This window comes from Loxodonta africana, chromosome 19 (assembly GCF_030014295.1).
Source record: "Loxodonta africana isolate mLoxAfr1 chromosome 19, mLoxAfr1.hap2, whole genome shotgun sequence".
Lineage (NCBI taxonomy): Eukaryota > Metazoa > Chordata > Mammalia > Proboscidea > Elephantidae > Loxodonta > Loxodonta africana.
Genome location: NC_087360.1, coordinates 5,206,497 through 5,232,190, shown reverse-complemented (window position 1 = coordinate 5,232,190; position 25,694 = coordinate 5,206,497). Strand labels below are relative to the sequence as shown.

General features: G+C 44.3%; 1 protein-coding gene across 4 annotated transcripts in view; it reads left to right on the top strand.

The window, feature by feature from the left end:
• The window catches only part of LOC111747736 (transmembrane protein 132B), a 446,856-nt gene that overhangs the window by 255,325 nt on the left and 165,837 nt on the right, over positions 1–25,694 (top strand). For all 4 annotated transcript variants that reach the window (XR_010318544.1, XM_064272049.1, XM_064272050.1 and 1 more), the window contains one exon: positions 7,454–7,600. Coding sequence is in view for 3 of the 4 variants with exons in the window: in XM_064272049.1 (XP_064128119.1) it covers positions 7,454–7,600 (147 nt within the window). In the remaining variant the exon portion in view is untranslated. The remainder of the gene's footprint in view (positions 1–7,453; positions 7,601–25,694) is intronic.

Below are 25,694 nucleotides of genomic sequence, written 5' to 3'. Positions count from 1 at the left end.
TCTTTCCAGATGCTCTGCTCTTTACTGAGAGTGGTGTGTTGAAGTCTACTATTATTTTGGAACTGTCAGTTTCTCCTTTCAGTGCTGTTAGAGTTTGTTTTATGTATTTTGAAGCCCTGAGGTTGGGTGCATAGGTATTTATTATGATCATATCATCAACATGAATTGTCCTTTTAATTGTTATATAATGTTCTTCCTTGTCTTTTATGGTGGATTCTGCCTTAAAGTCTATATTATCTGAGATTAATAATGCCACCCCTGCTCTATTTTGGTTGCTGTTTGCTTGATGTATTTTTTTTCCATTCTTTGATTTTTAATATATTTATGTCTTCGTGTCTAAGGTGTGTCTCTTATAGACAGCATATCCTTGAGTCATTTCTTTTTTTTTTATCCATTCTGTCACTTTCTGTCTCTTTACGGGTAGATTTAAGCCATTTACCTTCAGTAACATTGAATGTCATTGCTGTCATCTTGTAGTTCTTTTTTTGTGTGGTGTTGACATTTTCTTTGTTTCTCTTACTCTCCTGTGCTGAGCTCCTTTTGTTTGTGAAATTTCTTTTTGTTTCTTTCATTATTGTGAATTTTGTGTTTATTGAGACTTTACGTTTTTCTTCTTTATTTTGATGAGTACCTGCAACCTGCTGCCGTTGAGTCGATTCCGACTCATAGCAACCTTATAGGACAGAGTAGAACTGCCCCATATGGTTAGATTTGCTAATTTTCTTTGTGTTTGTCTCAAAATTTACCCCATCTTCCTAAGTTTGAATCAGTCTTTTATTACTTGATATTGCTTTGACTTCCTCTCTATTTGAAAGTTCTATACCTACACCATGTATTCACCCTTCTGTTGTTCTGACATTGTTATCATTTACAGATTGACATCTCTAGTTCCCTGTTCCGAATTTTTTAGTTTTGTTTTATCCTTGCGAGTTCATTGCCTAGATTCAGTACTTCCAATCTAATACTTTATCCCTTCATTTAAGTTTCAGGATTCCAGGATTGACGTCTGTATCTGTTTTACTTGTTTTTTTTGGGTCTCTTTCCAGCAGGATGGCTTAGTGCATGTGACTAGTCTGCCATCCTGACTCTGCTCTCAAGCTACAAATCATCCTAACATTATCAATTCTATTTCCTAACCTCCTGGAACATATTGATGAAGGCATTCTTCTTGGGTCAAGCTGCATAAGCATTCTTGATAAACATCATTCATCAAGCCTTTCTTGCCTAAACTACAGTCTTGAACCTTGCTCTTTCAGTGTTATAAGCAGCAATTCAAACTTTTACAAGAAGCTGAATTGTCCTTTAGAGATATCAGAAAAAGAGAGCTTAGGCCAAGCTGCAGTTTTTACTCAAAATGGAGTTTCAATGTAGCCCTGAGGTTAGCCATCTTAGTCTTGTCAAGCACCTCGGATTTTGGGGTCTGCATACAAAACCATTTGTGGCACTCAGGGACTTCCTGTGGAAATATAAATGTAAGTCAACATATGTATGTCAGAAGTGGTGAGACCATTAATCTTATTCATATGGCTTTAGACATTGTAGTTTAAAATTAACGAGTGCTGAGAATATTGCAAAGCCTAAAAATATTTCTCTAAAACAAACTTAGTGAATATTCAAGACATGGATCTTCTGGGCTTAAATTTTTCTAACAAATATAATCTAAAATTAGGAAGGAATTGGACTAAGAACCGGAATTTAGGAACAGTGTTATGATTTGTATTTAAGAGAGAGACAAAACCTCAATCATTTGGCTTTGGACTTGTCTTTTTGACACCCAGCATTCATTTCTTCTGCTGTAAATTGAATTTTCTCTTAGGATCTGCTCCTTTTGAACCCCTCCCATGTGATTCAAGTGAGATTAACTTCACATTTAGTGACTGACTTAAGCTAAGGAGCACTGTCTACCCCTACCCCGCCCCCCAGGCCACACTTGTTAGTCCATGGATGAATACTTAATCTAATTCAACCAATGAAACCTTGGCCCTAGGATTTTTGCCTTTGGGGAGAAAATCTTTTTTTTTTTTTTTTCCTTCGGTGGATAAGTATGTGAGAAACAGAGGTGCTGCAGCCAACCTGTGACCATGAGAAGCAACTCTGTTGGAGGGCAAAGCCCACATGGGGGGAGAGCCGGATAGGGTCAAGTGCCTGAGGGAACTGAGGGCGTTGTTGAGCCTCTGCAGCAAGCCACACCTGAAGCCAGCCCTATCTCTGGACACTTTAACAGATGTGTTCCAGAAATGTATTATTATTATTGTTTTTGTCAGTTGCAACCACCAGAAAATTTATGAGGCTTTCTCAGGCATACACTGATGTCCTTTGGGCTGAAAGGGTTGAGGATTGAATATTCTCTAGAGCAGCCTTTAAGAAGAAGTGGTTTTACTAGAGCAGATGGGGATGTTTGCCCTGCCTTGAGGTGTGAGAGGAATCAGATCTGAAGGGGAGGTAGTTGGGACCAAGGCTGAGACTTAGAGCAGTTCCTAAAGACACGTCACAGAGAGGGGGTGTAGACCTTGAGTGTGTAATTTTGGGGGAGGAAATGGCAGCTCATTTTTAAAACTATCACTAACAATGGTCAGCTTCTTTGTCTCAGGTGGTCTTCCAAACACTTCATATACATTTCTTGTTGTTGTCAGGTGCTGTCAAGTTGATTCGAACTCATAGTGACCCCATGTGACAGAGTAGAACTGCACCATAGGGTTTTCCAGTCTGTAATATTTTTGGGAGCAGATCACAATGGAGCCACTGGGTGGGTTCGAACCTCTGACCTTTCTGTTAGCAGCTAAATGCTTAACCATTGCATCACAGATTAATTTAATCTTTATTGTAACATCACTGTAGTTAGATGTTATAATCATCCAGAGTTTACAGGCAAGCAAACTGAGTCACAGAAGTTCAGTGACTTCTCCCAGGTCTCATGGCTCGTCACTGGTGTAGCTGGAACTGAAACTCAGGAGTCTTGCTCATGATCCTTCTTCTTCCACCACTAACTCACCACGTCCCTGACCTTCATTTATGGAGTATCCAGCTCTCCTGTGGAGGTAGGAATGCCCAGGGATTCACAGCACTCCAAAAGCAAAGGTCGTTTGAAATTTCCCTTTATTTTGTAAGTTGATGCTATTTATATGTAAATCATTGTTCCCCCAGATAGATTGAATGTCTTGATGCCTTCATTTGTGTGTAGATAGCACCATAGTGTGTAATAATGAACATGTATGTAGCACTTTCTCTGTACCAACACTTTACATTGAATTGTCTCACAATAGCCTTATATGATGGCCACTGTCTTAGTTTCCTGTGGCCATCACCACAAACTACTACCAATGTGATGGTTTGAAACAACAGAAATTTGTCCTGGAGGCCTCACGTCTAAAATCAAGGTGTTGGCAGGGTTGGTTCCTTCTGGAGGCTCTGAGGCAGACTCCGTTCCACACCTCCCTTCTAGCTTTTGGTGGCTCCCAGCAACCCTTGGTGTTCCTTGGCTTGGAGGTGCATCACATCAGTCTTTGCCTCCATCATCACATGGCCTTCTTCTCTGTGTCCCTGTGTCTTCTCCTTTTCTTTCTCTCATAAGGACACCAGTCGTTGGATTTAGAGCCCATCTAAACCCAACATGATCTCATCTCAGAATCCTTAAACAATTATGTCTGCAAAGATGGCACATTCTGAGGTCCCGGGTGGGCATGGACTTTTGGGGAACACTATTCAACCCTCTAAAGACATCATCATTTTCCCTCTTTTGAAAGATGAGGAGTGTCAGCATTACAACACTAACCCAAACCAAACCCAGTGCCATCGAGTTGATTCTGACCCAGAGTGACCCTATAGGACAGAGTAGAACTGCCCCATAGAGTTTCTAAGGAGCGCCTGGTAGATTCAAACTGCCGACCCTTTGGTTAGCAGCCGTAGCACTTAACCACTACATCACCAGGGTTTTCATTACAACACTAGTAGGTGGTAAAGCTGGGCTCTGAGCCCAGGCAGCCTGGTGTAAGCACTGTCCTCACCTTCTGGGTGCCGTGGTCACAAGGGGAGGCCCAGAAATGGGAACCCCTGGACTCCAATCCTGACTCCACAGTGACCTTGCCTTATGCTTTTGGTCCAGTTAATCTCTTTGGGCCACAGAGTTCTCATTTGTAAAACTGGGATAACAGTTCCCACTCATAGTGCTGTTAAGAGGATTAAATGTGTTTATACTAAAACATGAGATAATTTATGTAAAGCTCTTGGAAAGGTGTGTGGCCCACGGTAGTGGCTCTCAGTAGATCTTGGCTCTTGTAATTGCAAATATTATTGAGCACCTGTGATATTCCAGGCAGTGCTATGGTGCATACTATTTCTGGTGCCAGGCAACTATCTGTGTGTGGACAGGACAATTTATTATCAGGGTGTCAACAGTATTGTCTTGAGATGGTTGTGACTTTAAGTTGTAGCTGTCCTTGCTTGTGGGTGATCATTAGTTTAGTTTCCTTCCAATCCCTTTCCTTGTTTTGGGTTCTTTGATTTACTCTAACATATAAACATCTTTATCTAAATATTTTGGTGAATAAATTTCCAATCACTGGACTATAAGTATCTTTTGCTGCCCAAGCATGAATCTTTTTTATCTCTTACAGCTACAACAGAACATAAAATCCCCCACCTTGGCCACCTTCACACAATTTGCTTGTTTAATGACACTTCATCCAGTTTCCTTAGGTGGAAAATGGGAACAGAGATAATACCTACCCCCACGGGGTTGTGTGAGAATCAAGTGCATGAATATATGTAAGACATCAGTGTTTACACATAGAAGATGCCCAAGAAATTTTAGCATTTGTTAATAAGTTCTTTTTCTACCCTAAATAGGGTACTGGGAGGGGGTGAACCATGGTCTTGGTCTGTGGTCAAAACCATTTGAGACTCGCTGGTCTAGACTGAGTTGTGTTCCTCTGTATATTTCCAAGTGCCTCATAGACAGAGCCTACCACTCAAGAAATTTCTCCTTAAATGTTAGTAGACTGGATGAGTAATATGTGGTAGAAAAGAATCCCACAGTATTGACAATTTTAGTGTTCTGAGTGCATACTTCATCCCCCAGCCCCTCCCCAAGGCAGACGGTGAATGAGCTGACTCACCCATTGCAAAGTTCTGGGGTCCCCAAGACCACGCTCACTTTTAACACTGACTGCAAGGTCGGGAGCACCCAAGACCAAACCTCAGGTTCAGTAATTTACTAGAAGGACTCACAGGACTCAGAAAAGCTGTTGTATTCATGATGGTGAAAAAATACAGCTTAAAATCAGCTACAGGAAGAGGCTTATGGGACAGGGTCCAGGAGATCCCAGGCATGACCTTCCAGTTGTCCTCTCCTAGTGGAGTCATGGATGGTGCTAATTCCCCTAGCAACGTGGAATATTGCCTACCAGGGAAGCTCACCTGAGCCATGGCATCCAGAATATATACTTGGAGTTGGTCATATAGACCTCGCTAATCACCACATGGTTGACTTCAGTCTCCAGCCCCTCCAGAGGTTGAGCTGATACTGCGGGTCCCAAAGCCTCCTCCATAAATGACATTGTTAGCATGGACTATCTGGCGTGGCGCAAGGCCTCCAGCTAAACAAAGACGCTTTTCAGGCAGGACGTTCCAAGGGCTGCGAAGCCACCTCCCAGGAAAATGGCATCTGAATCCCTGGAGGGAGTCGCCCACACTGTCAAGGACTTCTCAGGAGGCGCCATGTGCAGGAGCTGTGTGAACGTCTTCATCAGCCTGTGTAAAGGCCCACAAACAAAACCCAAACCAGCTGCCACTGAGTGTGCCCCACCTCACGGCCACTCCATGTGTGTCAGAGTAGAACTGTGCTCCAGAGCGTTCTCAATGGTTGATTTTTCAGAAGTAGATCACGCTTTTCTCCCGGAATGCCTCTGGGTGTACTCGAACCTCCAACCTTTTGGTTAGCATCTGAGCACATTAACCGTCTGCGCTACCCAGGAGCTCCATAAAGATCTATGAGGGAAAAAGGAGGCAGGAATGTTTCTTTTTCTTTTTTTTTTCTAATTTATTTTATTTTTTGTTGTCGTTGAGAATATACACAGCAAAACATACACCAATTTAACAGTTCCTACGTGTACAATTCAGTGACATTGATTATCTTCTTTGAGTTATACAAGCATTCTCACCTTTTCTTTTTTATTTAATTAAATATGCAGGCTTTTGAATCCCCTGACTCCACCCAAGGGTCCCTGTGGTAGGTGGCAAAATCTGGGGGCTTCCGGAAAACCCTCCATGTGCAACTCCTCCCACTGTTTGAAATGTTACCACTTGAGGTTTCCCTTTGGGTCTTAAAGGTGTTTTGATTTTGATAAATCCTTCTTTTTAAAGTTTCCGCCTCCCCTGGGAGGGCTCATTCACCTATTTCTAACTGGCCTTGACGACCCTGTAGTCACATGTGGATTCCGTTATTTAATCTCTTCGAGGGCATCTTTGTGTCCCAGTCCTGGCTGTGTCGTCCTGTCTGTCTCCGCTGGCTCTTTGCCGACAGGTCTCTAATTCCTGCACGGGCTGTTTTCTGAACTTGGCAGTCCTCTTTTGTCCTGTGAGAAGAGTGTCCAGAGCCTCACTGGGCACTGACCCTTGCCCCACAGGCCTGGGGGGTCAGCGACCCTACAGCTGAGCACCACCAACACTGCAGGGTGAGTCCTCTCAAGCCAGAGCCTCCCTCTGGGTATTAGGTACATTTATTTAAGGCCCACATGTAGTGGGGCAGCTCCATGGTGGTGCAGTCATCCTGGCTGTTCTCCGACATGTCCACAGCATTTCCGGGGGATCCCAAGCCCGCTCTGGAGGACTTGACCTGCCCTGGCGTCCTGGCTGTTAGGGGGGCCAGTTCTGGCTTAGCAGCAGTGGCGGGGTCATTGTAGGATCAGGAGAGATTGATGATACCCAGACCTGACCTCTCCTGGCCTTTCTCAGTGTCCAGAGCATCTCACACCTCGATTCTTCCTTGTGGACTGGGTTCTGGGAACATGTCGCTGGGTGGCTTCTGCTGCTCCATCTGGCCCGAGTGCTGTGCCTGCTGTCTCTCCAGGCTGTGCCAGCCCAGGACCTTTCCCAGCCTCTCTGCCCATGGGTCACCATGTCTCTGAGTGCAGCAGGTCTGCAGATCCATCGCTCCTGCACATACCTGTCTCATACCTGTCTCGCTGATGTCATGCTGGGCTCCCTGGACCAGAATGCAGTCTGCTCCAATGTTTAGATGGAAAATTGATGCATGCAGCAGAATGCTGGGGCTGGTGTTTAAACCGCTTGTGTAAGTAAAGGGCTTACAAAACAACTGACTGCCACCCTCCCCACGCCCCCAGAGGAACGAGGAGGTGCTCTGATGGTTTTTCCCAGGTGATCTGCTCGCACTCTGTATTTTATTACCTCTGTAGCACTAAAATGGCCTTGCATATTTTTTCTTTCCACCCAACAGAATTAAGGCTGCAGCAGGAGTGAAGATAACAGCGGTGAGAGTCAGCAGTGAGGACCAGTGGGCCGTCCAGGAGGACATAGAAAACAGCAGTGAACAGACCACGGCCACCCTCACCTGCGTGGGCCACCACTCGGACACGCAGAGCAGGTGAGCGGCAGATCCTCAAGGCACCTTGGCAGTGACGGGGTGAGCGGTGGCTGCAAGAGCAGATAGCGAAATAATGAGCTATTTTGCTTTTAAGGCACGAGGCTGCTCCATTGAACAGTAATGTGTTCTGGTTGGCTCATTGGCACGGCTCAGACACACACCTTCCAGCGGCCTCGTTAGTGGGATGTGCCACGTATGAAGCTTTTATCCATGGCGCTCTTTATACGCAAATGACCCAATTAAGTTGACAGTTTCAAAAATTACCTAAACTCACATTTGCCGCAGTGTGGGGTTTGATAACAGTATTTTAAAATTTTATTATTGTTATTGTTTGCAATGAGGAGTTGAAGACTGAAGTGGGGAAAATAGAATTTAAGAGGCAAGGAGAAAATGTACTTTTTTATGAGCAAAGTGAAGGTGGCTAGAGCTATTGGGTGATTGTCCTTTACTGCGTAAATGTAGTCGTTTTGTAGATATCACACCTGGGAATTGGTGCATGGCTTAGACTTCGGAACGCTAAGCCAGGTGAACTTGATGTTGCTGGCAGGCAGCCATCTGCTTCAGCTTAGATGCTGGCCTTGGGGCTCGTAGGGTTGAAGTCACCTGGGACGGCGCTGAGACAGCTCATTGCTCATGATCTTGTATCAGGACGCCCAACAGGTAGAAAGAGGTCTCACTACTGTTGCAACAGACTCCGCTACGCACAATCTCTGTCTTTAAAAATATATATAATAAGAAGTTTGCCATTTCAGCCATTTTTAAGTATATAATCCAGTGACACTAATTCCATTCACCATGGTATGCAACCATCACTGCCATGTCCAAATGTTTTTCAGCACCTGAAATGGAAACTCAGAGCCCCTGAGTGGTGCAGCCCCTGAGTGGTTAAGAGCTTGGCTGCTAACCAAAAGGCTGGCAGTTCAAGTCCACCCAGGGGCACCTCGGAAGAAAGGCCTGGCACTCTGCTTCTGAAAGATCACAGCCATCGACAACCCTATGGGGCACAGTTCTACTCGGAGCAAATGGGGTTGTCATGAGTTGGAATCGACTCAATGGCAACTGGTTTGATTTTTTTTTTTTTTTACTAAACAGAAACTCAGTACCCCTCAAGGAATAGCTTCCTGTGTCCTTGTCCCCCTAGCCCCGGTAACCACTAATAAGCACTGGTCTCTGTGCATTTGCCTATTCTGGGTATTTCATGTCAGTGGGATCCTGCAATACTTGCTCTTTCGGGCTGGATGTGTCTCACTCAGGATTAAGTTTTCAAGGTCCACCCATGTCGTAGTGTGCATTGGGGCTTCATTTCCCTTTATGGCTGAATTACTCTGCAGTCTCTCGGTCCCCACCCTCTTCCCCTTTATTGGGCCGCCATCTGTCTGAGAGGAGCCCTGGTGGCCCAACAGTTAAACACTCGTCTGCCAACGAAAAGGTTGGTGGTTTGAACCCACCCAGTGCCTCCGCAGAAGAAAGGCCTGGTGATCAGTGAAGGTTGTGTTGTTGTTGTCAGGTGCCGTTGAGTTGAGTCCAAATCGTAGCAGCCCCGTGTGACAGAACAGAACTGCCCCACAGGTTTTTCTTGGCTGTAATTTTTACAAGAGCAGATCACTAGGTCTTTTTCCAGTGCAACAACGGCTAGGAGTATTTCAATCACCAGCCTTTCGGTTAGCAGCTGAGTGCTTAACCATTGTGCCACCAGGGCTCCTTCTGTAAAGATTACAGCCTAAAAAACCCTATGGGGCAGTTCTACTCTGTCACATGGGGTCAAAATGAGTTGAAATCGACTCAGTGGCACCCAACCACACTAAACATCTATATGGGACTGTGTCTTAGTTATCTCGTGCTCCTATAACAGAAATGCCACAAGTGGATGGCTTTAACGAAGAGAAGTTTACCCTCTCGAAGTCTAGGAGGCTAGAAGTCCGAATTCAGGGTGCCAGCTCCAGGGGAAGGCTTTCTCTCTCTGTCGGCTCTGGGGGAAGGTCCTTGTCATCAATCTTCCCCTGGTCGAGGAGCTTCTCAGGCGCAGGAACCCTAGGTCCAAAGGATACGCTCTGCTCCTGGTGCTACTTGCTTGGTGGTATGAGGTCCCCATGTCTCTCTGCTCGCTTCTCTCTTTTATATTTCAGAAGAGATTGGCTTAAGACACAATCTAATCTTGTAGATTGAGTCCTACCTCATTAACATAATTGCTGCTAATCCCACATCATTAACATCATAGAGGTAGGATTTACAATACACGGGAAAATCACATCAGATGACAAAATGGTGGACAATCACACAATACTGGGAATCATGAACTAGCCAAGTCGACATATATTTTTGGGGGACACAGTTCAGTCCATGACAGATGGCTTAAGTGGTCTGGCTGGTATGCCACTCGGGAAAACAGCCCCCCTGTTTAAAGCCATCCTTGGTTCACACTCATCCAGGATGAGGCTCAAAGTCCTCGGCTTGGTACCTAACACTGTCTTTTGCCACAACTGTTTCTCGTTTCCTCCTTTTTGAGTCTGTGAGCTCTTTAGGGCCCACAGTGTTAGGCACAGAGGAGGCATTCCCTGAGTGGAAGAGAGAGTGGAGGAGGGGAGCCTGAGAAATAGGGTGATCGAATTGAGTCTGCCCTTTCCAGTGGAGTCACATGGTGAGACTTGCCTGTTCTTGAGTGATCCCATCCAACCCCAGCTGGAACTCTGCTCTGCCTGGCTTTGAAGGTCTCTTTCAAAAGGAGAGAAGTGACTCAGGTTGAGCAGTTAAAAGCCTCTATTAGACAATCATTTGATCTAGTGACTTGGATGCCTCTTGTCTGAACTCAACGTTCTGGCTGTCGTTCTTTACATCCATTGAAAGAATGTCCAACTCTGTACCTCACTTGACCCAGTTTTCATGGAAATCTGTATCTGCCAGCTGAACAATCATCTATGGAGAGAAGCTAGAATTTTTATGTGTGTTCAGGTGCTTTTGTTTGCAAGTGGTCAAATACCCACGTAAAAATGGCTGCAACAGTACCCAAAAACAAAATCCGTTGCCGTTGTGTTGAACCCAACTCATGATGACCCCATGTGTTACAGACTAGAACCGTGCTCCATGGCGTTTTCTTGTCTTTCTTCTCTATTATACCTGGTCTGCTGGCTGTCATCTTCCAGCTTGTTTCCTCATGGTCACAAGATGGCTGCAGCCGTTCCAGACATCACAAACTCACCCAGCCATATCTGAAGGCTGGAAGACCAGGGGACTTCTCCTCATACATCTCTTTTTGTCAGGGGAGAAAACCTACCCAACAGTACCCCTGAAAGTCTTCTCTTTAGATCTCACTGGTAAGCAGTGGGTTCCATGCCTTTGTCCAGGAAGCAGGGAGTCTGGGAAAGTGTGTGTTGGGATTATTTTCAGGCTTTGTGGAGGAAGGCAGGCACCCTGTTGACCCAGTGGTTAAGCGCTTGGCTGCTAACCAAAAAGTTGGCAGTTTGGACCACCAGCTACTCTGTAGGAGAAAGATCTGGCAGTTTGCTTCGGTGAAGACTACATCCTTGGAAACCCTGTGGGGCAGTTCTACCCAGTCCTATAGGGTCACTGTGAGTTGGAATTGACTTGATGGCAACGGATTTGGCTTTTTGGGTTTGGTAGTTGAGGGTGGTCTCTGCTGCTCAGGGAGAAGGATAGGAGAATGGCTGCTGGGAGGTCAGCCAGCAGTGCCTGCCACACGCTTCAAAGGTGGCGTCTCTCAGGGTTATAGCTTGAGTCTCTGTGTGCACAAGAGCCCTATGTGTTTGCGACCCTGGTGGAAGGCTTCCTCTTGGTTGCTGAGGTGACGTCAGGTGGGCTTTGTCCAATGGCGCCATTAGGCACTGTGCTAAAGAAGCCCAAGCAAAAAGGGACTTAAGACTCTCATGGAAAAGTCCAGGGTGGACTAGTGCAGGGTTGCCTGCATTCAGCTGCTCAACCAGTGTCCTCAGTGACCCGTCCCCTTGGCTTTGCTTTGGGTGGACTTTTTCTCAGGTAGGCTATTCTCTCCTGGGGGCGAGATGGCACCAGCTGCTACCATGTCTGTTCCGCTGACTCAGCCACTTGAGGAATAAGTTTCTCTCCCCAGACAGGCCCCCACAAGTCCTGTGGCTGGTTGTTGTTGTCTCACCTTGGGGTAACTCGGACCATGTGTCCACCCTGAACCCATCACTGTAGCCAGCCCTGGAAGCAGGGGTAGGTGGAACCCACCTGAACCACATGGGCTGAGCATGAGGGAGGAGCTTTGGGAGGACTGAATGCTGGAAGGGAGAGACTTCAGGTGGCCCTGCAAGTACAGGTCTTGCTGACCCACGTGCTGTGCAAGAGGAGTCTGGATAGGGTTTTCTGACTGTACACCCTCAGAAATACATGCTTATGTGTATATATATGTTGTTGTATGCCATCGAGTTGATTCTGACTCATAGCAACCCTATAGGGCAGAGTAGAACTGCCCCATAGTTTTTCCTTGGCTATAATCTTTATGGAAGCAAGCTGCCACATCTTTCTCCCGTGGAGCGACTGGTAGGTTTGAACTGCTGGCCTTTCAGTTAGCAGCTGAGAACTTAACTGCTGCACCACTAGGGCTCTCTCTGTATTTATATATATCTGTATGATTCTCGGGTAGTGCAGTTAACATGCTCTCTGCTAACTGAGAGACTGGTGGCTCAAGTCCTTCCAGAGGTACCTTGGAAGAAAGACCTGCCAATCTACCTCCAAAAGGTCACAGCCATTGAAAATCCTATGGAGCACAGTTCTACTCTGACACACGTGGGTCCCCATGAGTCAGAATCAACTCAGTGGTAACTGGCAACTGGTGTTACATATGCATTTGTGTGAACGTGCGTATATATGTGTGTGTGTACACATATATATATATATACATGCATACATGCGTGTGTGTGTATGTATGGTATCCATGGTCTATGCATAGAAAATTAATTTTGTTGAAATATTTGACTGATCAAATGGTGATATCTTAAACGGAAAAGACAACGCAGGCTGTGGTTATCACTTGGTTTTCTGAGAATCAATTCTGCATTCGTTTCAGAAGAGATAAAAAAAGATTACATGAGGAAAAAAAATAGTTATATAACCAGAGTTACATAATTCTGAGACACCCTGACATCTGAGTGTCCTCTCTCTCCATCTCTCTTCACACTCAGGCTCTGGCCTCCCTTGGGCTGGAAGAAGGGCAGGTATATTGCTTTGGCATGACAGTCTATGCCTATCCAATAGCCCTCTAAAAGCCATCCATAATCTACATGAATAATTGGTTCTTTTTATACCTTTTTGTTGAATTGTGATATCAAATGAGGTGTGAAATGCAGGCTCACGGGCCCTGTTTGCCAGCTAACAAAGTGAATATATGAATACATCCCTAGCAAAACAGGCTGCAGAAAGCTGTAATCTCTGAAATGTGACAACCTTTGGTGGAATAGAGTTTTTAATAGAATATAATGTACAAACTGCCTGAGCCACTGCGATAAGAATTAAAAATGTGTTGTATGGAAAGACCCATTGCACTCTGTGAGAAAGGCAGGAAAGGTCTTAATTTAAAATATTTTAATGAACACCCATTGTGAAGAAATGTGAGTGATGAAGATGAAAACCACAAGATAAAGAGTCATGTTGCCAAAAGAGGAGAGAAGAGATTAGAAAAAATAAGCAAATTTGAAAGTGTTCAGGCAGATAACACGGATCCGAAGGAAATGAAAGCGAGAAGATGGACTATTTGCATGGAAGCCACGTGTAACCCGATAGCTTGAGGTGAGGTCGTTCCTTGCAAGATTTGTTTGGCTGCTGGGGTCCACACCTCAGGGAAAATGAGCTGTAACTTTTTCTGTGTCTAGAAACCGTAATGCAGAATTCGTTCTTATCTAAAAGTCACAGTTGTTGTTAGTTGCCGTCGATTTGCCTTTGACTCGTGGTGACCGTGTGTATAACGGACGAAAACGTCGCCTGGTCCTTCATCAACTTTGTGACCCTCTGTATGCTCAAGTCCGTTGCTGGGGCTGTAGTGTCAGACCACCTCGCTGAGGGCCTCCTTTGTTTTTGCTGACCCTCTACCAAGCGTGATGTTCTTTTCTAGGAATTGGTTAGAGTAGAGACAGGGAAAAGCTCGGTGGTCCGTCACAGAGGATTGTGCTGCTCCATAGGGTAGAAGAACAAAGGCATGAAATAGACAGTATCAAAAAAATGAACACACCCTGCTTTGTTTTAACCCCGACTCAAGATAAAAGCCAAATGTTGACTGCGAGGTGCTACCATACTTGAAAATACGTAGCTGACCTTTTAGGAGTTTTTACTTGCATACTTTAATCCAGAAAATATTATAACCGATTGAGCACAGGAAGGGATCATCATTTTTATAGACTTGACTAACCCATTTGCTGCATTTGTGAAATGTAACATTAAACATTTGTGACAGTTGAACGTTAAACAAAAAACAGTGTTAACATTAAGAAGGTTATTATGTCAAGTGTCATTGTATAGATTTATGAATCATGAACCAGGGTAAATCTTTTGTTGTGTTCAACAATTCAAATCTTTTGCTGTGTTTAACAGTTCTTACTTAAAAAAAAAAAAAAAAAAAAAGAACAGAGATAGTTAAGTGATATAACAACTGCTTCTGTTTTTGAGAAGCACAAGTCATTTTTCCTCCCTGACTCAGCTCTGTGTTGGTTTCTTTCCTTCTGTAAAAGGTTGTAATGAGAGGGAAGGGACAGAATACTTGGAACCTTGTAATGTCCACAAGGAAAATTTGTGTGGTCCTCGTATCCATTTACTGCTGTTCATAAGATTTTCACTGGCCAATATTTTTAGAAGTAGATCTCCAGGTCCTTCTTCCTAGTCTGTCTTAGCTGAAACCAGTCCACTACGGATTACTTTGCTGGTATTTGAAATACTGGTTGCATAGCTTCCAGCATCACAACAAGAGGCCAGCCACCACAGTATGACAAAGTGACAGATGAGTGGTGGACTGTGAAGAGGACTTGAAGCCCTTATTAATGAAGAGCAAAGACCACAGCCTTCAGTGTGGATTACACCTCAACATAAAGAAAAGACAAATTGTCACAACTGGACTAATAAGCAACACCATGATAAATGGAGAAAAGATTGAAGTCATCAAGGACTTCATTTTCCTTGAATCCACGATCAATGCCTATGGAAGCAGCAGTCAAGAAATCAAAGAATGTATTGCTTTTGAATAGTTTATTTTTTTCAAAAGACTTAAAATAGTCTCTGGTACCTAAAAAAAAAGACCTCTTTAAGGTGTTAAAAAGCAAAGATGTCACTGAGGACTGAGGTGCCCCTGACCCAAGCCACGGTATTTTTAGTTGCCTCATATACATGCGAAAGCTGGACAATGAATAAGGAAGAATGAAGAAGAATTGATGCCTCCGAATTGTGGCGTTGGTGAAGAATATTGAATATACCGTTGACTACCAGAAGAACTAACTAGCCTGTCTTGGAAGAAGTACAGCCAGAGTGCTCCTTAGAAGCGAGGATGGTGAGACTTCATCTCACGTACTTTGGACATGTTATCAGGAGGGATCAGTCCCTGGAGAAGGACATCATCCTTGGTAAGGTAGAAGGTCAGCAAAAAAGAGGAAGGCCCTCGAAGAGATAGATTGGCATAGTGGCTGCAACAGTGGGCTGCAACATAGGAACAATTGTGAGGATGGCACAGGACCTGGCAGTGTTTTGTTATGCAGTACATCCGGTAGCTATGAGTTGGAACGGACTTGATGGCACCTACAACAACAGTTGTTTATCCTTATTTTACTTTAAAAAATGTATAGAGAAACCATACATGCTTGTTTAGTCGCCAGAAACTATTTTAAGTCTTTTGAGGGGAAAAAAAAAAAACAACACTGTTCAATGTCAGAAATAAGAATCTTTTGAGGCTGATAACTGTTATGATTCCCATTTAACAGACATGTAAATTGAGGCACAGGCAGTTTAAATGCTTTCTAAGGTCTCAGAGTTAGTAAGTAGCCAATGCAATCTGACTTTAGAGTCCACTTTTTTTTTTTTTTGGTGAAAATATACTCAATCATACACTCAGTAATTTCTATCTGTACCATTCGGTGACATTGATTACATTCTTCAAGTTGTGCAAATATTCTCGCCATCCTCCAAATTTTTCTACCAGCATTGACTTAGATTCACAGCCCCCTAAGCTTCTCATTACCTCTTGAAATGGTTGAACATTGGCTAATTCTTTTTGGTATAATGACTCTGGGTATTCCTTCCGTCTTCTTTTGTTGCTTCCTGTGTCATTTAATATTTTCCCCATAGAATCCTTTACCTACTGCAACTCAAGGCTTGAATTTTTTCTTCAGTTCTTTCAGCTTGAGAAACGCCAAGTGTGTTCTCCCCTTTTGGTTTTCCATCTCCAGCTCTTTGCACATGTCATTATAATACTTTGTCTTTTCAAGCTGCGTTTTGAAATCTGTGTTCAGTTCTTTTACTTCATCAATTCTTCCTTTAGCTTTAGCTGCTCAACACTCAAGAGCAAGTTTCAGAGTATCCTCTGACATCCATCTTGATCTTTTCTTTCTTTCCTGTCTTTTCTTTCCTCATGGATGATGTCCTTGATGTCATTCCACAACTCGTCTGGTCTTTGGTCTCTAGTGTTCAATGCATCAAATCTATTCTTCAGGTGGTCTCTAAATTCAGGTGGGATATACTCAAGGTCATATTTTGGCTCTTGTGGACTTGCTCTGATTTTCTTGAGTTTCAGCTTGAACTTGCATATGAGCAATTGATGGTCTATTCCACAGTCGGCCCCTGGCCTTGTTTTGACTGACGATATCAAGCTTTTCCATCGTCTCTTTCCACAGATGTAGTCAATTTGTTTTCTGTGTGTTCCATCCGGCGAGGTCCATGTGTATAGTCGCCGTTTATGGTGGTGAAAGAAGGTATTTGCAATGAAGAAGTCGTTGGTCTTGCAAAATTCTATCATTCGATCTCCAGCATTATTTCTATCACCAAGGCCATATTTTCCAACTACTGATCCTTCTCTGTTTCCTACTTCCACATTCCAGTCACCAGTAATTATCAATGCATCTTGATTGCGTGTTTGATCAATTTCAGACTGCAGCATCTGATAAAAACTTCTATTTCTTTATCTTTGGCCCTAGTGGTTGGTGTGTAAATTTGAATAATACTTGTATTAACTAGCCTTTCTTTGTAGGCGTATGGATGTTATCCTATCACTGACAGCGTTGTACTTCAGGCTAGATCTTGAAATGTTCTTTTTGACGATGAATGCAACACCATTCCTCTTTGAGTTGTCATTCCCAGCATAGTAGACTATATGATTGCCTGATTCAAAATGGCCAATATCAGTCCACTTCAGCTCACTAATGCCTAGGATATCGATGTTTATGCATTCCATTTCATTTTTGACGACTTCCAGGAAGCATCAAAAGAAGATGGGAGGAATACACAGAGTCATTATACCGAAAAGAATTAGTCAATGTTCAACTATTTCAAGAGGTAGCATATGATCAGGAACCAATGGTACTGAAGGAAGAAGTCCAAGCTGCCCTGAGGGCATTGGAGAAAAACAATGATCCAGGAATTGATGGAATATCAATTGAGATGTTTCAACAAATGGATGCAGCGTTGGAGGTGCTTACTCGTCTATGCCAAGAAATATGACTGGAAGAGATCCATATTTATGCCTATTTCCAAGAACGGTGATCCAACCAAATGTGGAAATCATAGAACAATATCATTAATATCATACGCAAGCAAAATTTTGCTGAAGATGATTCAAAAACGGCTGCAGCAGTATATTGACAGGGAACTGCCAGAAATTCAGGCCTGTTTCAGAAGAGGACGTGGAACCGGAGATATCATTGCTGATGTCAGATGGATCCTGGCTGAAAGCAGAGAATACCAGAAGGATGTTTACCTGTGTTTTATTGACTCTGCAAAGGCATTCGGCTGTGTGGATCATATAACAAACTATGGATAACATTGCAAAGAATGGGAATTCCAGAACACTTAATTGTGCTCATGAGGAAATTGTACATAGATCAAGAGGCAGTTGTTCGGACAGAACAAGGGGATACTGATGGGTTTAAAGTCAGGAAGGGTGTGTGTGAGGGTTGTATCCTTTCACTATACCTATTCAATCTGTATGCTGAACAAATAATCCGAGAAGCTGGACTATATGAAGAAGAACGGGGCATCAGGATTGGAGGAAGACTCATTAACAAAGTGCGTTTGCAGATGACACAACCTTGCTTGCTGAAAGTGAAGAGGACTTGAAGCACTTACTAATGAAGATCAAAGACCACAGCCTTCAGTATGGATTGTACCTCAGCATAAAGAAAACAAAAATCCTCACAACTGGACCAATGAGCAACACCATGATAAACGGAGAAAAGATTGAAGTTGTCAAGGATTTCATTTTACTTGGATCCACAATCAACAGCCATGGAAGCAGCAGTCAAGAAATCAAAAGACGCATTGCATTGGGTAAATCTGCTGCAAAGGACCTCTTTATAGTGTTGAAGAGCAAAGATGTCAGCCTGAAGACTAAGGTGCACCTGACCCAAGCCATGGTATCTTCAATCACATCATATGCATGTGAAAGCTGGACAATGAATAAGGAAGACCGAAGAAGAATTGATGCCTTTGAATTGTGGTGTTGGCAAATAATGTTGAATGTACCATGGACTGCCAAAAGAATGAACAAATCTGTCTTAGAAGAAGTACAGCCAGAATGCTCCTTAGAGCAAGAATGGCGAGACTGCATCTTACATACTTTGGAGATGTCGTCAGGAGGAATCAGTCCCTGGAGAGGACATCTTGCTTGGCAAAGTACAGGGTCAGCAGAAGAGGAAGACCCTCAACAAGGTGGATTGACACAGTGGCTGCAGCAATGAGCTCAAGCATAACAGTGATTGTAAGGATGGCGCAGGACCGGGCAGTGTTTTGTTCTGTTGTGCATAGGGTTGCTATGAGTCGGAACTGACTCGACGGTACCTAACAACAACAACAAGCTTCTCATTTAACCTTTCAAGCTGCTGTTGTCAATTTGATCTCACATAGATAATTCTTTACAAGAATACAATGCTCAAGTTTATTCAGATAAATTATTTTTCTTTTTTAAGAAGACTTCAGGGGATGGTTTTGGTTTAAGGTGTAAAGTTTAAGAATTATTTTATAGCAATAGTTTTGGGGATTTAACCAGCCTCAATGGCTGCAGAAAGTCTGGCTTCCATTGAGAATTTTAAATTATGTTCCATAGTCTTCCCCCTTTTGATCAGGATTCTTCTGAACAATCTTTGATCTAATTGTTCAGTAATGGTAGCCAGGCACCATCCAGTTTTAGTCTCATGGCAAAGGAGGCAGTTGTTCATAGAGGTAGCCAGATGTGCAACCTGGCTCCTTCTCCAATTCCTGTAGAGTCCTCCCTTTTGACTGCTGCCAGAGGCTGTATGAGATGGAGCTGTTGATAAGGCATGACACAGGGCCCTGCTGTCCCATGGCATCCTTCTGCCCTTCCCTGTCTTGCCTCCACTAGACTGACAACATGGTAAAAGTAGCATTCACAGCAGCAGACCATCTGTGTGTGGAAATAGGGGCTGTGCTGGGTAGAGTGGTGGTTGCCCAAAAGATACGTCCACATCCTGATCCTTGGAACCTGGGACTGTGACCTTGTTTGGAAGAAAGGGCTTTGCATATGTGATGAAGTTAAGGATTTTGAGATTGAGAGATCATCTTGGGTTACCCAGATGGACTCTAAATCCAATGAGAAGTGTCCTTACAAGATAGACGCACAGAGGCGAGCTACCCAGTGAAGATGGGGGCAGAGACTGAGTGACGTGGACACGAGCTAAGGAAACTGACGACCACCAGGAGCTGCGAGAGACAAGGAAGGATCTCCCCCTACAGCCTTCAGAGGAAACGTGGCCCTATCAAATTTCTGGCCTCCAGGACTGTGCTAGAATACATTTCTATTGTTTTAATGCACCCAGTCTGTGGTCATTTGTGATGGCAGCCCTAGGAAATGGGTATAGGCCTTAATGAATACTTGAGGAATGAAGAAATCAGGGCTTCTCGGTTCCGGCTGTGCGTCAGGATCAGTTGGGAACATGTAAAGAATACAGTGCCTTAGACCTTAGCCCCAGGGCTTTGAATGGATTCCTTCCGGTTCAAACCCCTGCTGAGAGTTTGCATTTCCACCCCAGATATACTGAATCAGGATCTACATTCTATCAGTATCCTCAGGTGATTCTTATGTATAACTTCCTGGGAACTTGTTAGAAATGAACATTCTCAGCAGCGTGTTCAAACCGGAAGGAACTGACTCAAAGCCCTGCTTAGTCCCCATCTCTACCCCCCACCAGTCATTGGCATTAGGAAAGAAAAAGAAAAAACAACCCACTCCTCTGGTGATTTTAATGTCCGGGTAGGGTTGAGAATTACTGGGATACATGAATGAGTGAAATATTAGCAGAGTAGATATCATAAAAAGTTAACGATATTTTAGAAACACACAATTCTTGGATTTGCGGTAGTGTTGACCATTGAACATGTGGGGCTCTCTGAGCAGCAGCCAGCACAATGGTTCAAAGCCAGGATTTGATAAATAGAAACACACTGGATCCTCTGTAGGATAGAGGCAGCCCTGTGGGCTGGGTGGGTTGGTTTCACTTCACGTTGGAGAACGGCAACAGACTTCTCCCGTAGGAAATGAAGGACTCCTTCCCCCAACCCACACCCCTCAAAAGTATCAGGCCAGCAGAAGAAAAGGAAAAAAAAAATTTAAAAATCACTCCACCTCATTTTCTATCCTGTGAGAAGCTCCTTGTGAATTTACACAGCTGGGCACTTTCAGGTAAGTATAATATAAGGCTTCTTACTTGAAACTAATAGACGTTCAGTTGTAGAAAGTTTAGAAAATACAGCTGAGTAAAATGGAGAAGATAAAAAGGCACCCTTAAAAGAAGGAAACTGTCTTAGTCATCTAGTGCTGCTATAACGGAAATACCACAAGTGGATGGCTTTAACAAACAGAAGTTTGTTTTCTCACAGTAACGTAGGCTAAAAGTCCAAATTCAGGGTGTCACCTCCAGGGGAAGGCTTTCTCTCTCTATCGGCCTTCTTATCAGGCTTCCCCCAGAGTAGGAACTTCTCTGCACTGGGACCCCGGGTCCAAAGGATGCTCTGTGCTCCCAGTACTGCTTTCTTGGTGATATGAGGTCCCTGTGTCTGCTCCCACCCCTTTCCTTTTTATCTCTTGAGAGATAAAAAGTGGCGCAGGCCACACCCCAGGGAACCTCCCTTTACATTGGATCAGGGATGTGACCTGGGTAAGGGTGTGTTAAAATCCCACCCTAATCCTCTTTAACATAAAATTACAATCACAAAATGGAGGACAACCACACAATATGGGGAATCGTGGTCTAACTAAGTCAACACATATTTTTGGGGGACACAACTCAATGCATGACAGAAACCAAAGACTCAGAGAAGAAATTAGTCTACAGGATTAATAGTGTACACAAACTACCTCCTCACCTACCCTGAGGCCAGAATTAGATGGTACCCAAACAAAACAAAACAAAAAAACACAAAAAACAAACCATTGCCGTCCAGTCGATTCCACCTCATAGCAACCGTATATGGTGCCTGGCTACCCCTAAGGACTGATCTGATCAGGGCTACAATAGATGATAGTGAGGGGAGAAAGATGCAGAACAGAACCCAAATTCTCAACAAGTCCAGACTGACTAGACCAACCGAGACTAGAGACACCTCGAGACTGTTGCCCTGAGATACTCCATAAACCTTGAGCCGAAACTACCCCGAGGTCACCTTTTAGCTAAATAACGGATTGGCTTATAAAATAAAGAATATTACCTGTGAGTACTGCACACCTTTGAAAAAGCATCCATATGAGACCAAATGGTCAACAGTGACTCTAAAGCAAAGATGAATAGGTAAGGGGACAGGGAAGTCAGATCAGTGGAAATGAAACATCCAGAACGGAGTTAATGAGATGTTGGCACACTGTGAAAAATGGAACCAGTGTCACTGAGCAGTATGTGTAGCGATTGCTAAATGGGAACCTAAACAACTGTGTAAACTTTCACCGAAAATACAATAAAATGTTAAAAAAAAAAAGAAACATCCCTAAACCTATGATTCGAAAGTTACCATTGTTAATATTTCACTGTGTCTGTTTACACGTGTGTGTTCACATGTATATACATGTACACAAGTGTGTTATTTTTGTTAATACTGGAATCGCATGTCTAGCTTTGAAAACTTGTTTTCTGTAGAAATGTAGGATAAATGTATGGTAACTCAATCTTCATGTCGTTAAATATTTAATTCTAATGGTACTTATGATCCCCTTTGAAAAACTGGTAAACGTTGTGGGCCTTCCCCCCCGGAAATCACATTATAACCAGATAGTAGACAGGCCTATAAAGTAAACAGTAACCCCAGTGAGGAACGCACACTTGGGAACAACTAACTGTGTGAGACCTAAAGGGCAGCATTTGCCCAAAAGCAAAGTTCAGAAGGACAGTAGGGGCACGAAAGCTGGGCGAATGGGCACGGGGAGCCCTGGGAGGCGGGGGGAGTGTGGACACATTCAGAATTTGCAACCAATGTCACGAAACAAGCTGTGTGTAAATCATTGACTGGGAAACTAACATGCTCTGTAAACTTTCACCTAAACAACAATAAAATGTTAAAACAGCAACAACAACAAAAGTTGTGGGCCCTCTTCTTAGAAAAACACAAATATACACACACAAACAACTTTGCCAACAATTTCAGGATTTGTGGGTTCCTTCCCTGAACCTCAGTTCGACCCCTGCGGTTCTACAATAGGACTTTTAATGGCTGTGTGCTATTCTGTTGATGTATTCTACTGACATGTCTGAAGCAATCAAGTCAAACAGTGTTCTCCTGTGATCCATAAGGTTTTCTTTGGCTAATTATTGAAAGTAGATTGCCAGGCCTTTCCTCCTATTTTGTCTTAGTCCAGACGTTCTGCTGAAACCTGTCCACCTTGGGTGACCCTACTGGTACATGAAATACTGGTGGTAGGATTTCCAGCATCACAGCAACACACAAGCTACCTCAGCACGACAAACTGACAGATAGGTGGTGGTTTTCAACATTACTGCCGGGCATTTGCGGAGCCCTGGTGGAGCAGTGGTTAAGTGCTCAGCTGCTCACCAAAGGTCAGTGCTCCGAACCCACCGTTCACTCCATGGGGAAAGATGTGGTAGGCTGCTGCCATAACGATTACAGCCTTGGAAACTTCACGGGGCAGCTCTACTCTGTCTTCCGGGATTGCTATGAGTTGGACTTGACTCGACAGCAGTGGGTTTGGTTCGGTTTACTGGCTGGTTATGATGTTTACTATTATTATTTTTTTCTTAATGTTCCTTTTAAATATTTTAATTATTATTTTTACTTTTTTAAAACATAAAATGTCTGTTGAATATTCTTGTTGGTACATTTTTAGGAGAGAATGTTAGGAGTAAATCGGTAGGTCAGAAGACATGTCTATTTTTCAAGTTCTGATGCTTTTATGAAAGAGTCTTCCAGAAAATTCCTGTCTTGGCGCTCCTCTGGCTCTGTGTGAGAGGGTTCCATTGTAGTTCAAATGGCTGCCTTCTTGTAGACTTAATTTCTGGGGACATGTAACCATTTTTGTGATGTTTCCTTGGCATTATAAATACTGCAATTGTTTTCCTCTACTTTGCTGTCTTTAGTTTCTTATTATTACATGATCACCTTAGCGGTGCTTTAGGGTTTTGTGCTGTCAAATCTCGTCCTCATTGCCTTAAACTCGAGGACTCTCACCTGGAGGAGGGCTGGAGCGGGCCCATCAGGGTGCCCGGGCAGGCTTTGTCACACTCTGGCCACGAGCCTGAGTGACTGCGTGGAGCAGGCCTGGTTGCAGACCTGCCGTGGACAAACAGCGTAAGTTAGAACTAAACCTTTGTTGTTTTAAGCTGTTGAGGTTTCACAGTCGTTTGTTGGGTGAGCAGTTGATGAGAGTGGGAATGACCCTTCAGTTGGCTTTTATGTTGGTATTTGCCTGTCAGGAACCCTGGCCTCTCCATTAAGTCAGTTATCATTATGCCTGCTTACCCAGCACCAAGCTGTTGACCAGACTGACTGTTCAAACCTTCCTCAGATCTGGTGCACGTCTTTGGGGGTGGCGGGGAAAGGGAGTGAACCTCTCCCTCCAGCCCCCACCTGGCCCCCACCATCCTTCTTCACAGCTCCCTGGGGGAATATTCTCTATGATTCAACAGTATCCATTGAACTCAGCCTGCCCCCACCAAGCACGAATTCATGCGCTGTGCCTTTAAACCCGGATAAAAGGCTAGTGTGTCCAGATACTGTTTTTTTTGGGGGGGGGAGGGGGAGGTGAGAAGAAACCTGTCTTTTGCGAAAGGACATTTTATTTGATTGTATCCAGTCATATGGTTAGCACCCTGCCTTGCTTTTCACAGGTGCAGGCACGATAAAAACAAACGAAAACAAAATCAAAACATTGTTGTTGGGTCAGCCCTGACTTAGGGTGACCCCTTGTGTTACGGAGTAGAACTGCCCCATAGGGCTTTCTTGACTGTAATCTTTACGAAAGCAGTTTGCCAGGCCTTTCTTCTGTCGCACCACTGGGTGGGTTCAAACCGTTAACCTTTAGGTTAGTAGCCAAATGCAAACTGTTTGTGCCACCTGGGGACCTAGGTACAGGATACTGCTCCATATTATATTGACTATGAGGCCTGGTGGTGCAAAAAGTTGAGCGCTCGGCTGCAAACTGAAAGGTTGGCCGTTTGAGCCCACTCAATGACACCATGGGAGAAGACCGGGTGATCTGCTTATGTAAAGATTACAGCCTAGAAAACCCTATGGGGCAGTTCTAACTCTGTCACATGGGTTGCTGTGAGTTGAAAATCAACTCAATAGCACCCAACAACAACAATGAAAATTTACTGAATGAATGAATGAATGAAGACAGATGATGCAGGTCAGGATGCCCGACCTCTGAGGACTTCCCTCCCACCCCTGAGCATATAGTATGGTGGCTACAGCATTTGTGTTGGGGTGAGCCCATGCGCCAGGCCCACTGGCACGCTGGCCTTCTGATTTCCCAGCCGTTGATAAGCTTTTCATTAGTGCTCGGACCTGGATTGCAGAGTTTACCGTCAGGTGGTATGAAGGTGCTCAGGTGGAGGTGGGGTTTTGCGTGGAGCCACTTGTAAACTACGTTTGTAGAAGGCCTGCTGGCTGCTATGTGGAGAAGCCACTGTCAGGAGCAGGGATGGGCACTGGGGAGCAGGTAGAGGCCACAGTCCAGGGAGTAATTTAAACGGGACGTGCCTCATTGCTGTTGCCTTGGTAATGGGGATCCCTTCACGTTAATAGATAATAATAATAGCCATAAATAAAGGTCCCTGGGTGGTGCAAATGGTTAACTACTCAACTACCAGCCAAAAAGTTGGTGGTTTGAATCCACCCAGAGGCTCCTTGGAAGACAGGCCTGGTGATCTGCTTCTAAAAGGTAACGGCCTTGAAAACCTTATGGAACAATTCTGCTCTGCACGTTGCCATGAGTCGGAATCAAGTCGTTGGCAGCTAACAACAGCCACACGCAAAAACAAATGACCTGGTCTCAGTAATAATCCACAGACCAATGAAATAAACGGTAACCAGGCAGGGAAGCAAACGGGCTGGTGGAAAGACTGGGAAGGGTTTCTGGACAGCTTTGAGCAGGGGGCAGAAGGTGAGAGGCTCAGGAGAGTCTGGGTAAAAAACCAAAGGTTGCACTGAGCCTGTGTGCGTGGGAGTGCCTCGCTTCCTGTGAGGTCCTCAGGACAGACAAATGAGGTGCGCTCCTCTGCCCCCCGACTCCGCTGTCAAGGACGGGAAAGCTCGGGATGGGGAGAAGGCAGTGTTCATACTGGAGGGTGGTGGCTTTGGGAGCTGGTAGTGGTGACAGGCCAGCTGCTTTTGTGCCACCAGGTGTGCAGACAGGGCTGTGCTGTTTAAGCAGGGGGTCAGTGGTTGGAGTGATGAAGTCGGGCGGTGGGGT